This window comes from Micropterus salmoides, unplaced genomic scaffold (assembly GCF_014851395.1).
Source record: "Micropterus salmoides isolate LMB-PRFRI ecotype aquatic unplaced genomic scaffold, ASM1485139v1 Ms_hic_scaffold_17, whole genome shotgun sequence".
Classification (NCBI taxonomy): Eukaryota; Metazoa; Chordata; class Actinopteri; order Centrarchiformes; family Centrarchidae; genus Micropterus; species Micropterus salmoides.
This window is the reverse complement of record NW_024040817.1, coordinates 32,067,680-32,084,182: the sequence shown is the minus strand read 5'-3', so window position 1 is coordinate 32,084,182 and position 16,503 is coordinate 32,067,680. Positions and strand designations below refer to the sequence as shown.

At 41.1% G+C, this 16,503-nt stretch overlaps 1 protein-coding gene across 2 annotated transcripts in view; it reads left to right on the top strand.

Moving 5' to 3' along the window:
* Positions 1-226: 226 nt before the first annotated feature.
* si:dkey-240h12.4 (death-associated protein kinase 2) overlaps positions 227-16,503 on the top strand; it is a 28,708-nt gene continuing 12,431 nt past the window's right edge. The window contains exons 1-5 of one of the 2 annotated variants that reach the window (XM_038724876.1): positions 227-424; positions 10,718-10,884; positions 11,015-11,236; positions 13,543-13,681; positions 13,801-13,930. In XM_038724876.1, coding sequence (XP_038580804.1) covers positions 10,823-10,884; positions 11,015-11,236; positions 13,543-13,681; positions 13,801-13,930 — 553 coding nt within the window. In that variant the 5' untranslated portion in view covers positions 227-424; positions 10,718-10,822. Of the gene's footprint in view, positions 440-10,717; positions 10,885-11,014; positions 11,237-13,542; positions 13,682-13,800; positions 13,931-16,503 lie in introns of both variants that reach the window. The other variant, XM_038724875.1, reaches the window with a different exon arrangement.

Here is a 16,503-nt window from a genome sequence, read left to right as displayed (position 1 = left end):
ATGTCTCCCTTGGTTAAATGCGTCGACTCCTCTCTCCCTGCGTCTCTTCCACGACTCCTCCGCTCGCATCTCGGGTGGGAGGGACGCGAGGCGAGGATGCGGTGGAGAGGAACTGAAGAGGTAGGCAACAAACTGAGAAATGAGAGAGGCCTCGGGTCCCTAAACTGGTATTACGGTAAATCGGACATGACATCAGCTCACACTGTGAAAGTGGGTGTTTCCGCATTCCCCAACCGCCCGTGAGCTTCAGGGCCGAGCGCACACGCAGCGCTCACATCGTTGGACGCACATCAGGAGCAGAGCGGGGACACGTCCGCGGGATAGTTGACGGTTCGTTGGGGACATCCCGCCTGGAAGCCGAGCGGTCACACCGGGTTTGTCCTGCTCCAGGCTCTGCTGCGGAGGCTGCTGCTGCATGTCGATGGTCGGTGTGCGAACAGTAGGCTACTTCTCTATTGGTTTTCCTCTTTATGCTGTCTGACACATTGGAAGGTAGCAGCTTTCACTCACACCGTGTCACTATAGATTAGAAAGTTTGACGGCATAGCCTACATTATACCCTGTGGTACGTGAGCGTGTTTGCAACATAAACCATGTCACAACATGTTGATACCAAGGCATGTTGTAAGATGCTTGTGGTACATGAAACACAAAATTAGTCTGACGCACATTTAAACAATAATAAATAAATAAATATTTATTACTCAAAACTTTTTCTCAAAAGGTTTTCCCAGTTAGACCTGCTGTTTAAAACCAGGCAAACAAAACCAAAAAGTTCTAAAAACCTTATAGGCCTACTTTGAAGGTAAACCTGTTGGTGACCGCAGGGATCCACCGTCATTGTGAAACCTTTTTGGATATGTGAAACAAGAAATAAAACACCCGTGTGTTGAAGTTACTATCAGTCCTCTGATCTACACCCGGATACCGCGGAGACCGCAGACTGTCCTGAGCAGCCTCTCTGTCAAGAATAGCATACAACAGAAGAGCTGGTGTAATGTTACATATTTACACCTAAACCGAGAAAGCCAACGACGTTTGAATGAAGAAGTGAGTCTAAATAGCAGGTCAGAAAAAAGTTGCTTCCCTGCTGATTAGTTTGAGAAGTGCGGGAGGGGGGATTATGTTATAACTTTAAATGGTTTATTTATTTTAAATACGTTTTTTCTTTACAATTCAGTGTTTTAAGATTTTTATCCCCCCACACACAGCTAAAGCTACAACTTAACCACCACTGTGGGCTGGACACAGAAACCTCAAAGAGACATTTACAACATAAAATAATGAAAATAAGATCAGAATCAGCTTTATTGGCAAGTCCACAAGGACTTTGTTTCGGGGACTTGGTGCATTACAATGAACATAAAATATATAAATATTAAAATGACAAGGTAAACATTTTTATTTTATTATTTTGTATTTTATTCTGGGTAAGTGGGGCATGAGTGTCAGCGGGGGTCCCGGACCTTGTTGATGAGGCCAGCTACAGATGGGAAGAAAATGTTCTTGTGGCCTGAGGTTTTAGTCCTGATGGACTGCAGCCTCCTGCCAGAGGGGAACGTCTGAAACAGTTTGTGTCCGGGTTTTTTAAAATCCCTATACTTTATTGATGCACTGGACAAATACTCACCAGTCAAAACACAGCAAATGCTAAGATATCCATGTCTGTAGTTCCAACAGAGTGCCAATTCTTCTCTTTAACTTATCGATTCACGGCAGTTTCAGTAGTTTCATTCTCCCAGTTAATCTTTCATTCACATCATATCAATAATTAAGCTGATAAACTTCATATTTTTTTGAACCAGGGCCTTGAGCATTTGGATCAAGTAGCTTGTGAAAAATAAGGTGTGTCACATTTAGCAGCTACAGCTGTCATTTCAGTGTTTCAGATACATAATTAAAGCGTCCCTCTGGAATTTTCCTGAAACAAACAAGTTACTGTTCAGGGTTACTCACCAAAACACGTGGTCTTTTACATCCATGTGGACTAGTTTGCAGTCTTCTTCTTCACTGCCTTTCTCGGCCTATTGCAGCATTTCTTGGTTGCCACCTGTTGATCAGTGGAATACTTAGTATTCTCTAGGTGTTTTATTAAAATATGTATCCAATTGATTATAAAGTATGACTTGTGTAACTGCAGCTGTGTAATAGAGGACATTTAGGGGTCGCACATGATGGCTTTTCTTTGAGTAATAAGGGAATATATGTTGAAAAAGACAAACTACTGTTGGAACTGTGGGAACGCTTTGAGCTTAACCTGCGTTGCACAGCAGCAGTCAGTCATGTGAGCAATTAAAGATACATAAGCTCCTGTTGTGAGGCTGGGTGGACTATGTAGTTCACAACCTTTTTGGCTGAGAGAAATGCTCCCACACTTTGGAGGTTTTAGGTTGTTAAGGTGTTAATACTAACTTTACTGTTCACTTCACTCCAGTAAGCGGACTGTGTCTCTATGGCCCAATGGGATCATAATCTAATCGATAATTAAATTTGTTTTGTTGGCATCTAATTTCATCATCAATTTTTATCAGCTATGTTGATTATTTGTGGCACCCCTAGTGGTTTGTTTAGTAAAAAGATACTATAACAGCAGTGATGGCACACAACAAAATTTAATAAAAAAAATAGAAGAGATAAGAAAGTAAGTAATACAGTTTTGTTTTCAAAAAACACCAAATTTTTTGTCATACTGCACATTGCTGCAGCTCCTCTTTTCACCCTGTGTTAAACACTCCGTTATATAGCTAGTGAGTGAAGCATCTTACTTCTACAAGATCTTTGTTGGGAGTTGCACATGTGAAGTTCCTAGTTAAGGACTACTAGCCAATCAGAAGCGGAGAAGGGCGGATCAGCAGCTGGTAAACAGCTTCGGTTTAGCTGTACATGTTGCCGACCAGCTTGGCAACATGGACTGGAGCGAGAGTTTCAGAGTGGTGAGTTATTAATCTGTAACAAATGTATCTTTCATCCATAAAGTTTTAACTGAGCTCTGTCTCTACATCACAGTAACAACTCTATGCCCACTGACTGCCTGGAGGGTAGCTAGCGTTTGGAAGGGAGAGGAGAGGTGTGCTGCAGCTCAGTGTTTATCCACCGGTGTTTTTGTGGGCGTGTCGGACTAGCCGCTTGGCGAGCGTTATGACGAGTGTTACCATGTGACGTAGCCTGGTAACGGATTAAAAAAAGGCTAGAATTCAAACAAGCTGTTTTCAGGTAGTTCAGAGCAGAGTTTTCTGTGGGAGATGGGAACTCCCTTTGGGCTGGACTTTGGGCTTTTTCACTTTGCAAACCTATTACATGCACGCTGCTTTGACCTGGTAAAATGTTGTTTTATTAACAGTAAAAGACAATACAGAACCAGTGAGCTGAACAACCTGTTCAGCTACCTCTAAGTTTTTTCTAGTTTACAGATTATTCTTTAAAATTACCAAAAAAAAGTAATTATAGATAAATAAATAAAAATATAATTATTAATGCTAATTATTATGCTCTAGAAGCTATTACACACTCACCAATCTTTCCTTGCCTCCAACCTTAAAGGTTAAGGCTGGCCATTTCTTTAATTTTGTTATTGTTTAAAAATCCTCTCCAAAGATTAGGGAGTGATACGCTTATTTGTCTCTCTAGTCTCTTCCTTACCCTGTCTGTGGCTCTCAGCCAAGGACATTAATTTCTACTGTAGACAAATCTTCAACAATGGGTCAGAAGAGATAAGACATAGTTATTTCCTAACCCAACAGGACACTGTATTTTTCCGCAAATGTTACTCAACCTGGAGGAAATAGTGCACTTCAGGGGACTTTTAACAGCAACTGCCTTGCTTAAACTGCAGTGCCCATGTTTATGGTAATAAATCCCAAGCCTTATCCTCCACCTCTGAAATAAGCATCATCTTTACAGATAGCTGTAAAATAAAACTTAAGTGTTAGTTCATCTATTAGAATTTGACATTACCATGGCACTGACTCATCTTTAAAAGGTGAAGAAGATGTTATATCCTACATGCAAAATAGACTTGTATGAATTAAAGGAAGTGCTTTAAAAGAAAGTAAACACTGAGCCATTTTCCAAATCTGTTCTTGCTACTTCAGCGATGTAAACAAATCTTTACAGTGTTTTTTTAAAGCTGGGGAAAGCAACGTAGGATCAACCAGTCATGTATTCTGCTCCAGAACTGAGACCAAGCAACATCGCCTTGAGCCCGCTAAGCTACCATTCGGTAAACAGTCGATTCCATCCATCCACTTACCTGATCTTCAGAATAGACTCTATATCGCTAGATAAATGTTGGTGTTGAATTATTTGGATGCACTTACGAAGATCATTTCCAACATCTTCCTTCAACCGACATTAGCAGACCCAGCATAAGAAGCCTCGTCGCCTCCACAATTCTAAATTTCCTAATGCACTGTAGCCACTCTGCAAAAAACATTAAAAGATAATGGAATTCCTTTCTACACAACAGACAATACAGAAAACCTTTTCGATGCTATCATGTCAGTGTGTCATGCCCACAGTTCTGTCAACACCAGCCTTCCTCTTACAGCAGACTTGCTGTCAGTCTCTAACTAACTCTTTCGAGACCCTTGCAAACTGCTTGCAATCCTGGAAATCCCAGCGCATAACCATAACAGATGTCTTTGTCTCTTCGTGGCTCAAGTGGCTACTCAATTTTGATTCATTTTTTAATCATTTTCGACAAGTACTCTACTTGCCAGGCATTTCTCCCGTCCATAACTCCAGTCTCTCCTTCAGTATCAGAGCCACTAACAAATCGCATTCCCGAGCACTTAATACAGAGCGTGGGCCACTGGCTCTCCCAAGCATACCACTGGTACATTCGTTCAGACCTCATAAACCTCTGCTCTCATCAAAGATCTCATATCCACTCAGTCTACTTTCAAATAACTGGGAGCTTTTCCTTTGTGCCCAGGTGCTAGGGCGGATTCGCCACCGAAGCTTCCCCACAAAGCAGTAGCAAACCAAAGCTGGACAGCGAGTCCAAGCCTCGCACAAAATCTTCTTGTTTCATCAATAAACCATTAGAACATATCTGTTGATGTGTCCTTGCTAGTGAAATTGCCATTTAAAATTTGCACATGCTGCCTTGGGGCCTGTAACTCTCGCCCCCTTGCTCTCACTCTTGCCCTCTCTCTCTGTGCCTATGTCACTCATTTGCAGTTTTTATCAGCCTCACATTCTTGCCAGAACTCTTGAATTCTCTTACTGCCCTCTCACTTAAGTATATCTCTGTTTCGCTCTCTTTTGCCAACTTTTTTTCTCCCTTATGGTTACATGCATATCCAGGTTATTTGGGTTATTTTGTAGAAACTTTGTTTCTGTAAGTTAGTGCTGACCAATTACTCGTATTTTCATCATCCCTGCGATATAAAAATCGCAAAACACTGCCTGAGCTGCAATGAATAAGAAAAATTATGTTATTTAGGGATGGGCACCGAAAAGCGGCATTAAACGGGCCCCGGGTCTAAAAACCTTGGTATTTATCATCACGCTGTAGCCTCTGCCTGCTCTGTGTCGGCTTATCTAAATAAATCTGCTGTCCACAGTCTCTCGCTGTGTTTGACTCAAGCACAGCATGCTAGCTCGGTTAATAACGAATTGTTACAAGCAAGCCAAAACGAAAGCTGTCTGTTTCTAGTCTAACTGTTTAGCTTAGTTTGTCACGTACCTTAAAATCCGGGTAAATTCTTGTAGATGGAGACAAACAAGCTGCTCCTTACTCTGCTCGAGGTTACCTGTAGGCAGTGAATAACGGCAGCAGCGAGATGAGTAGGAAGAAGGGAAACTGACTGATCTGCCAGTTTTTCATTCTTTCTAAACTTCACACAGAATTGTGATTTATGTTTATATGATTTATTTTATTGACATTTTAGATGAGTTTCCAGTGAGATATTATTGAGTTTACTTCATTACTTTGTGTAACGGAAGCCAGATGGCTTGATATTAAACTTCGCTCCCCGACACCTTAAGAGACGCACTGCTAGTGCCCACAGGTTTTAGCCTCCTCGTTAGCACGTCCGCCTCCCGAGTGTGAATTTAACCTTTTCTTTAAAGTAATGTTTCACACAGATTTCATTTTCCCCTGGTATTGTTAGGGATTAATAGGCTGTTGTTATATTGCTGGTCTACTTGTATTCCAGTAAGCGGGCTGCTTTATTAGACTGGGAAGATAAAAATGATGCCAGTAACGGGTAAGGGCTGGGAAAAGAGGTGGAACCCATATACCTGATAGGTATAAGCAGGGTTGTCTCCATTGAGCTTTTAACGTTTTAGTTTATTGTTTTTGTGCAGCAAGTGGTTAGAGCAATTGATTGGGTGCAATTCCGTGACTGCCAGGTGATTTTCAGCATGCTGAAAGTTTACCAGGTTACTGGGCATTGTGCTTAATTTATCCTGCCACAAACCTGCATGAAGTCTAGGGTTGAGTGAGCCAGTCAGTATTGGTTAGGCATTTAGCCAGAGGGACGGGCTCAATCTTTAAAGCATCTTGTTAGCCTGTTGGGTAGTGGTGAAAAATTGTAAAAATGGATACCATTGACAACTTTGTTCAGTGTCCAAGTGAGGATTTGTAAAATTCAGCTTTGGAAAGTGGTGGAATACTATAGTGTCGAACTTCCTAAAAAGTTAAATAAAGATGAGTTGTTGGCAACATTAAAGGCCTAATTGGAGGAAAGGTTTCTGCCTGGCTCAATGGAGAGTGCAAAGGCACCGGTAGATAGATCTGGTTTTTCTGATGTAGTTACCCCCGGGGTAAGTGGGTCTGCTAAGGTGTTTTTTGTGTGTTACTGATTGTGGTAGTTCGTTAAGGCATAAGAGTCGGTACCGGAAGGATATCGGCAGTGGTTCAGATCAATCAGGAAAGAGAAACCCCATACATAATTAGTTGCTCATTTTAACCGCTGGTGTACTGCCTCTCAGGAAAACACCTTTTGAAGATGCAGGAACTTATCTTGCTTGAACTGTTTAAAAATACCCTGCCCGAGCGTGTGGTTACCTACATAAATGAACAGAAATAAAAGCACGGTTTCAGATGCTGCTAAATTAGCAGATGAGTCAGAAACCTCAGTCAGTGTTCAAGGTTCCTGTAGTGGAGCAAGAACAGACCCATTTTGCAGCTAATGAAGAAACTGACTCTGGTTATGCTGCTTTTGTTTCTGATGGTTTTCTTGGCTTACTTGTTTGGGAGGGTCTCCTGCTTACACCTGCCCATCTGGGTTGGGCTTCCTGGAGGTCATAATAGGGCTGCCTTTCTGGGAGTCTCTCTCCCTGCTGGCCTGCTGCTTCAACCCCAGCCTTTGTTCCTTTTTAAATTTGCTGCAACATGCATTACACACAGATCCAAAAAAGATTATTTCTGTTAGATGATATGGGATAAAACCCCCATCCCAGAGTTGTGTGCCACTTCAGAGGAAACCTCAGAGGTTTCCACAAAAAACATTTGGAGGCTCTATGCTCCACTTTTTCTTTCAAACAGGACTTAAGTAAGTGTGTATGCTGGGTGGGTAGCTCACATATACTAAGGGCAAGAGGTCAAATCAAATTGCTGGGGAATGTGGTTTGTTCCCAAGGTAATGAAATGCATCCACACCTTCGATTCTTACTCCAACATCCTCCAGGTATTTCTTATTCTCTCTTCTAGTTTCCCAGGATTGTCTGCTCCGTGCCTGGTTGTCCTCAACATCCTCAAAAACAGAGCAAACTAATCTTCAGCCAAAACACACAGGAGAGGAAGAAACATTTTTCTCTAAGGCTCATTTTCAAGTTTCATCCCTCCAGACATTTGCTGTAGCTTTTGTTTTAATAGTTCATGGGGGTGATGGGGCAATGGATAAGACTATGCCTTTGGTGTGAGAGACCTGGGTTCAATCCCTCATTGTTACCCATCCACCATTGTGTCCCTGAGCAAGATGTATGTGTAGATGAAAAGTCAATAATCATGGTCAGATCAGTGTGATCAAGATACCTCCAGACATGATAGCCTTAATTTTGACCAAACCTAACCATGTATTGAGTCTTCCCCCACAGAATCTATGTGTCACACCAGAGACTGTATTTCTTTTAATTCTAGAGAATGTATGGAATATTAAAGTTCATAATAAGCAAGAGTGTAGGTTTTCCCTTAGCAATGGACGAGCCAATTAATTAGGTGGGGGTTGTGGGGGCCCTGCCTTTTCCGCATCAATTTATGGTGGAAATGTTTTTAGGCTATGTCAACGGAAACATAAAACTCATGCAGTAGGTGACAATTTAAAATATATATATATATAACCCGTTTGGGACTGTATAAGTTAGATACCTGAACGAAACTAATTGAAAACACCAAAAATCCACACGTCAACTTCAGCAGCCCTGTGCACATTCCCAACAGAACAAGGCTGTGCTTCGGATTATACATTTCTAAATCGCAAAACCTTACCAGCTACGTTACCCGATCACAAACTGTCACTGCCACTCACTGCGCGAGAGCGGGTTCGCTTGATTTCCTGTCACAGCATCTGCCGATGTTGCATCAGTTGGGAGTGTAATCGCGCAGAGTCAACGCTATCAGTTATAGGCTACATTAGTTTTTCCAATGCATGAAGAAATTGATGTATGGCTTGAGGGAAGAAAAGTGTAAATCATGTGAGTTTCACGATCAATGCGTGAGAGTTGGCAGCTCTGAAATAGCATTAGTTAGATAGCAAGCTGACATTACCTTCTGTGCAGCTAATTCATAGATTCAAACGCTTGTTTCAACAGTCAATGTATAACGTAATTCCAGTTAATGTCTTTTTAAAAGTTAAATCGTCGACCACCACACACATCAGCAAATCCAGCTAGCTTTCTAGATACTTAACATAGAAGTCAACGGAGCCAAGTTAGCTCACGTTAGCATGAACTTACCTTAATTATAAATTGAGAAGAGATGGGGTCCATACACTGATCCTTGCAGTGCCCCAGTTATAAGGAAGTAACGTTAGCGTTTGGACTCTTTACCATGCCATTTTAAACAGTTTCCCTGTAAGGTAGGATGCACCTCTGATCAAAGGTCATGAGTTGTTTTTATTGTCCCGTAGTTTAAATGTACGGGATAAATACAGTTTATTTAATGAAAACTGGAAGTGATAGTCACTCAGAACAATCTGTCTGAGAATATATCAGCCATACGTAAACCCTTTTGAGGGACTGTTCAGTGTGGCTCTCACTCTCCAAATGAATGTACTTGAAAATGCTTTTAACTCAAAAATCGTGACAATGGTTTGCTTCCATTAAATTATTAACAATTGTCAGGGGAGTAACATAACAAAACCACTGTTAGTTTTGTAATTTTGAGACAAGACTTGTAAAAGTGTAGGTGGCAGTCCTACTCTAGCGATTGCAATGAGAGCATCAGGCTTGATCTATGTTCTGAACATTTCACACAATATTTTTCAAGAGATGAACATGACCTAAATATGTGTGACGATTCATAAATGTTGGAAAGCACTGCTTTAGCCAGTAGACATTATGCACAGCTTTACGCTGGGTAGGAGTAAGACCAATAATGTGTTGTCCCTTCTCATATCCTTTCATACTGTATCATTGAGAGAAGTCTGATGTATAAAGGGAAGTTGGTTACATACAGCTGATGTCATACTTAAGGTGAGGAGTGGTGAGACAAAAAGAATGATGTGATGTGTCATCAGAGAGGGAGAGGAATTTGGGAAAACATGTAAGGACAAAACTCCTTTTTTTCACATTTTTATGACTGAAATAGAAAACGATTGTGATTGTTGTGCAAAGAATGAAAATGTATTGTCAATGTAGAGATAACATGCTCTACAGAAGAGGAAAACAGGGGATAGAGAGCTATTTAGGGTGTGAATGGCCAATTTTGAAAGGGGCCAGGTTAGAGGAAAAAGCTTCCATCTTTAGTTAAGTTAGAGGTTAATGTTTTGTGTTGTAATATTGCAGCCGCATTAAAAATACTCAGGTTCACAGTAGTAAAACCTGAAATTAGGAAGTTCTACACCCACGTGATCTGGGTTTCAGTAGAAGCTGATGTCATCTATGGACCTTCCTATTCCACAGAAAGGCTTGCATTAAACAGGTAAATCTCCATTCACAGTGTACCAAAGAAAAGGTGCACACCTAAAATATAAAGATTTTGAATTTACCTGAATAAATTCATGCAGAAAAGCAAGTGTTTGTACGACCCGTGATCAAAGCTTTCAGTGCGGAAACATGCGCTTTATCAGTTAAATCTTGTGTTTAGATGCAGTGATAAAACATTCTAAAACTAAAACTATAACACTTCAGATTTCACCTTATCACTTCAGAGGAATGTAACCAAAAAATAATCTAGAACATGTCTCATGTCAAAAAACATGTCTCTGACTCCCGGGCCATCAGCACCGGGGTGTTCTAAACCCTCTGCTATTCTCCCTGCACACCAACAGCTGCACCTCCAGTCACAAGTCCACCAAGCTCCTAAAGTTTGCAGATGACACCACTGTTGGGATCAGAGGAACGTCATAGATGAAGTTTCCCTAAAGAAACCCTAATTGCTATGCACCTAGTCACCTTCAGTCATTCAATATATGTATATACGCCTAATTAAAAAATTAAAGCACCTGGATCGTAATCACAGAAAAAAATGATTATTGTTGATTTTTCTTTCCTACTGTTAATGTACATATTCTGTGCTAATACGTAGTTTCTGACATCTGCCACACAGGTCCAAGTTTGGTGAGTTTGGAGGATCATGAACCACTTGGAATTGACTATTAAATAGCCAGGAGTGGACCAACGAAAGACCAGGGGGATTGAAGTGAAATCAAACATGGCAGTCTTCAAGCCTGAAAATGTGGAAGACTTCTATGAGATCGGAGATGTTCTAGGAAGGTAGGCATATCGTAGGCTATCAGAGTTATTTGTGTATTTGCCTTAAGTAAAAAACAGAATTTGTAAATTGTCAAAATAGCTGTATTTCAAGCTCAATGTTTACTGTGAATTATGTTCTTGCCCCATCAAGTGGGCATTTTGCTCAGGTTCGACAGGTTCGTGAGCGGGCCACTGGGACTTGTTGGGCAGGCAAGTTCCTGAAGATCCGGAAGAACGCGTGTAGCCGGTTGGGTCTGGACAGAAACGGTGTGGAGCGGGAGGTGGAGATTCTCCAGGCAGTACAACATCCTAACATTGTGATTCTCAAAGACCTTTTTGAGAGCCGTGCTGAGGTGGTGCTCATTCTGGAGCTGTGAGTTGACAAGAGAGGGTGGGGGGGGTGTTTGTGTGTTTGATTTCCTCTTGTGAGTGTATTGTGTATTCCAGGAGTAATCCACTGTGCATCTTGTCTATGTACATAGGCACGTGAATTGCATCAATCCAAAATTGGTTGTGTCTTCCACTGTAAGCCATTAACTTGTACTGTACTGCCAGTCTAACCAGTTTATTTAGCCATCGTCTGAGGCCGGCTGTGGCTAAGGAGGTAGAGCAGATTTCCTGAATTGCCCCGATGTATGAATGGGTGAATGCGATGTAGTGTAAAAGTGCTTTGAGCGGGCTCTATACAAATACTGAACATTTACATTCTGGATTTTGTCAAAAAGACACTTGATCCTTCTTGCCCTTGTGCACAAACATTTTTGGGGGCAGGGGCACAAGTGAAAAAAGGCCACTTCTGATATATTTAGAAAAATGACTGCACCAAGAAGAGGGACATTAGAGAGAGAGAGAGGACAACAGAAAAGTCTCATCTTCTTACCTGATATTTGGATTTTTAATTTTATGTTTAAGCTAAATGTGTCCTGTACAAAATATTCAATTCCATTCTCAATCTTTGAACAAAGATCTGCTGAATGAACAGACATCTCCCCTGTCACTGAGTGAACTAGACGGCTGTAATATCTATTCCCCACCAGCAGATTCCAGAAGATAAAACTTATGTATGAATTAGTTCTGATGATGTTGCCTAAGATGAGATGAACTGCCTGACTGTCATCATAATTAATCTAATGATGCTTAGTCCTATAACCAGGCTGGTTAACCATGCATGTTTTGGAGCAGCTGAGTCAAACAGTACAGTAACATCCTCTGCTCACTGTCGTGCAGGAATCAGCTTTCAGACTTTATTCACCAAGTACATGTGTACAAAGAATCTGTTTTGGTGAAGGTGTCAGAACAGCCGAGCAAATCCATTAGAAAAAGATCAGTTAGCTAAAGAAGATGAAAAAGTGTAGTAGAACACTTGTCCATATTATAATCATATGATGATATAAATACACAAAAGCAACTTTTCCAACTAAGCTCTGTACAACTAACAGAGGAAGTGAGATAATGTGTGATGGGTTATATGTGCAAACAGCAAAGATAGCAGTGATGTTGTCAGATAAGTCCAGGGACATCTGCGGTTTTGATAAATACAAGTGTGTAATAGTGTGCAACAGTATTTGAGTACAATATGTATAATGTGAAGGGAATGGAGAAGATCAGAGAACTGCGATGGCTGCCACATGCTCACTCTGTGTAGTAGGGTTCAAGTGTCGGCTAGGAATGGGGGTGGGTTCTTTAAGAAGGAAAGATTCTGTGGTGGTGGTGTGTAGTCCTAGTTTTTAGAGCGCTCCTTCTCGGTATCTGCTGAGAGGGAAAGCTGCATTCAACCATTGGTGGAGAGTGAGTGCAGTGATAAACTGATCGCCTGTGGAACTGGAAAAAAGATCATATTTGTAGATTCCAAAATGTAAACACACAGACAACATTTAACTTTAACTTAACTGTTTAGAAATGTGAGTGACACCAGCTTACTGGTGATATTAGCTACCGGTTTCACATCAAATAAATTTCCAAAGCCCTGTAACAAAGACAGGGCTTGTCGTCTGCATATGGCAATCCTTTTTGGATAGTCTGCAACATTTTTTTTACACACGGAGTAATAAAAGCAGCATGTCATCTGTCAGTGTCTATTTACCTACATACTGTTGGATAAAAAAAAATGTCATCGGGTATCGGTGGAATGTAGGAGAATATATCACTGAAATCATTGTATGCCACACTTACTTTGGAAGTACCTAGTTTACTGGAAGTACCTTCTCATTCTACCTAAGAGTGCTGGTGTTAGAAGACAAGTGAGAGCAGCCCAGATGCTTCAGATTTCTTTGTGTGGGGGAAAAAAGAACTTGGTCTGACTTCTCACAAGAAATCACAAGGACAATCAACATTAGAAAGCAGAGGTGGAATGGGATACTGAAGATGCCAAGATGCTCTAAATTACCCCATATCTATTTTGTGATGTTTTTCTGCTTTAACAGCAGTGAAACACACTGTTTCAGTTTCATGAGTTTAGTTTTTATCTTATGCACACAAGATAAGAATTTTTTCAGTTATTGTTGTGTGCAGCGAGATATAAAATAAACTAACCATGTGTAAGGGGTGGAGAATTATAAGATCCAGGACATACTCCAGGACAGTCACAAGGTGTTTTGCTGCCTTGTCCATGGCATGTACAGGGTTTGGACATAATAAGAGAAACACTTGACTATAACACACTTGTGTTTGACATTTCAGTGTTAGCGGAGGGGAATTGTTTGACTTCATTGCTGAGAAGGAGAACCTGGTGGAGAGTGAGGCTATTGAGTTTATGAAGCAGATCCTGGAGGGACTGGCCTTCATGCACAGCAAAAACATTGCCCACTTTGACCTCAAGGTACCAGTACACCGACCTAATGACTTCTCTGTTTGTTGTTGACAACTGTGAACTTGCTTAGCTGTAAATTACATTAAAATATATGTGTCTACCATAACAACATCATTCCCTCTATTCAGCCAGAGAACGTCATGCTGTCAGACAAAGTGTCACCACACCCCAAAATTAAACTCATCGACTTTGGCCTGGCCCATCGTTTTCAGCAGGGGGAGGAGTACAGGAGCACAAGTGGCACCCCGCAGTACATTGGTGAGCATGAATAGGCCTTCATTTGACATGATGTTTTTATTTGGGTCTTGGTTTTTTAGATGCTGTAATGTTGTGGGGCGTAAGTGGTGATGGTGCAGTGGACAAGACGCCTGCCTTTGGTGTGAGAGATCTGGGTTCAATCCCCCATTGTGTCCCTGAGCAAAATACTTAACCCCTAGTTGCTCCAGAGGTGTGTGACATATATAGCAATTGTAAGTCGCTTTGCGTAAAAGCGTCAGATAAATGTAATGTATCTGTGAGATTTTGTCTATGACATATTAAGTCATTCATAAACCTGTAGTACGAGTTGCATGTGTAACTACTGTGAAGTTGCAGCAAGAGTAGGGAAGATGTGAAGTCGATGTTATTTACAATTGCATCCGCTTTGTTTATCCCACAAAGGAACATCGAACTGATATTACTTTTAATCAGATTATTGAACAAATCTTTTTTATCATCAGATACAACAATTTTGCTGGCCAAGGTAGTGCCAGCACCCCCAGAAGTGTCATTGAAATCATCAACAGTGCAATCTGATGCTGTCCACTATAGCATCAGAGCTAAAAAAAATTAGTATAAGTCAGATTTATAACATTTTTTCTATTTATCCTTCACCCAGCACTTTCTAATAAGACAGTATTTATAAAAACTCCAAGAATGGGAACAAAAATGCATCATAGGCCTGATTAGGTTCATCAACGTACAGCTCACTCTAGCTGTAATTAGTAAGGTCCATCTTTTAGCCCTCAGGAAGGCTCACTTATACCAACTATGGCTGGGCTTTAACCTCCTGAGACCCAGCCCATTGACTTATGTCCACCGTAGTGGACATTTGAGTTTCATCCCTCTCCTTTAAATCTTTTGTGCTAGTCTCTTAATTCCTGCTGTACTGTACAGAGGACATCCTGGGCTTTTCAATGATATGTTATTTGATTGGCTGGGAGGCCGGGAACCCCCTCTATCTTTCAATCCAAAATGGACGGCATAGGAACAAGCACATTTTATGGAAAGATAAGAGGTGAGTCAAATATTGTTTGTCTATGGTTTTGTTACTATGATAATCATATATTTTCTTGTTCATTAAGGTGTTAGGAATCATATATTTAGTTCTGATAGCAAATACATTATGTATCTTTTGAAAAATTTGCCATTTTATGAATGTCAACTATAGTGGACATCAGGACTATCTTCATGTAAATAATGACTCCACATTTTTATAGGAAACAGAACTGAAGCAGAAAGAATTCTTTACAAAATAGTCGAGGGAGATTCAGATTTAGAGTTGTCAGATGATGAGAGAGATGAGGATGAGTTTCAACCAGTGAGAGAAGACGGTGATGAAGAAGATGAAGATGATGCAGAAGGCTCAGTTGAAGGGACAGATGCAGACACAGAGTCAGACACAGACAGGGATGAGCAGGAAACTCGACGCCCCCTGTGGGCCAGGAGTAATATGTATGTTTGATGCAGTTCCACAATTTTAAATTTAGCTGCATTGAGTTTTTATTTATCATTTATTAATCTTTTTTTCCCTTCATATCAGATTTGCACCTGTGTTACCTGGGCTTCCTGTGTGTCAAGATGACCCTACAACACGTGCAGACTGGAGTCCAATTGAATACTTTTCACAGTACATTGACAACAAGGTCTTTGAAGATTTGGCAACATACACAAATCAAAGAGAGCTGCAAAGCAGAGGAGTGTGTATGAACACTACACCACAAGAAATAAAAATCTTCTTTGGCATTTCAGTCCACATGGCCTGCCTTGGCTATCCCAGAATTAAAATGTTTTGGGCCAAAAAAACTAAAGTGCCAGTCATAAGTAGCAAAATGTCTAGGGATAGATTCTTCAGGATAAGAAACTCCCTCAAGATTGTCAATGACCTGGCTGTAACAGAGGAAACAAAGAAGGCAGATATTCTTTGGAAAGTTAGGCCAATACTCGATCGTGTACGGCAAGGCTGTCTCAGCCTTGCAAAACCAGAGAGGGTCTGCATTGATGAGCAAATCATCCCATTCACAGGCCGTTGTCCAGTCAGGCAATATGTTCCTGGCAAGCCAAACCCTACTGGCCTAAAGGTCTTTGTCCTCGCATCCCCAAATGGTCTGATGCTTGATTTTGAAGTCTACCAAGGGAAGAATACCTTTACAGTCCAAAGGTTAGGAGTTGGAGCTGCAGCAGTTCTACGCATGGTTGAATCTGTTCCAAAAGGAAGCCACATATTCTTCGACAGGTACTTCACAACCATAGATCTATTGGATGCATTGCTGGCAAAGGGCCTTCCTGCAACTGGAACTATAATGAAGAACCGTGTCCCAAAGCTGTGCCAGCTGCCAGAAGACAAACAGTTGAAAAAAGAGGGGAGAGGAACATCAGTGTCAGTGGCCAGAAAGAGTCCTGAGCTGGCCATCACAAAATGGTTCGACAACAAACCAGTGCTCATGGCATCCACTGTACATGGGAAAGACCCAGAAGACATCTGTACCAGATGGTCCAAGAAAGAAAAGCACATGGTCCAGGTTAAAAGACCAGCAGTAATTAAGCAGTATAATGACAACATGGGTGGCGTG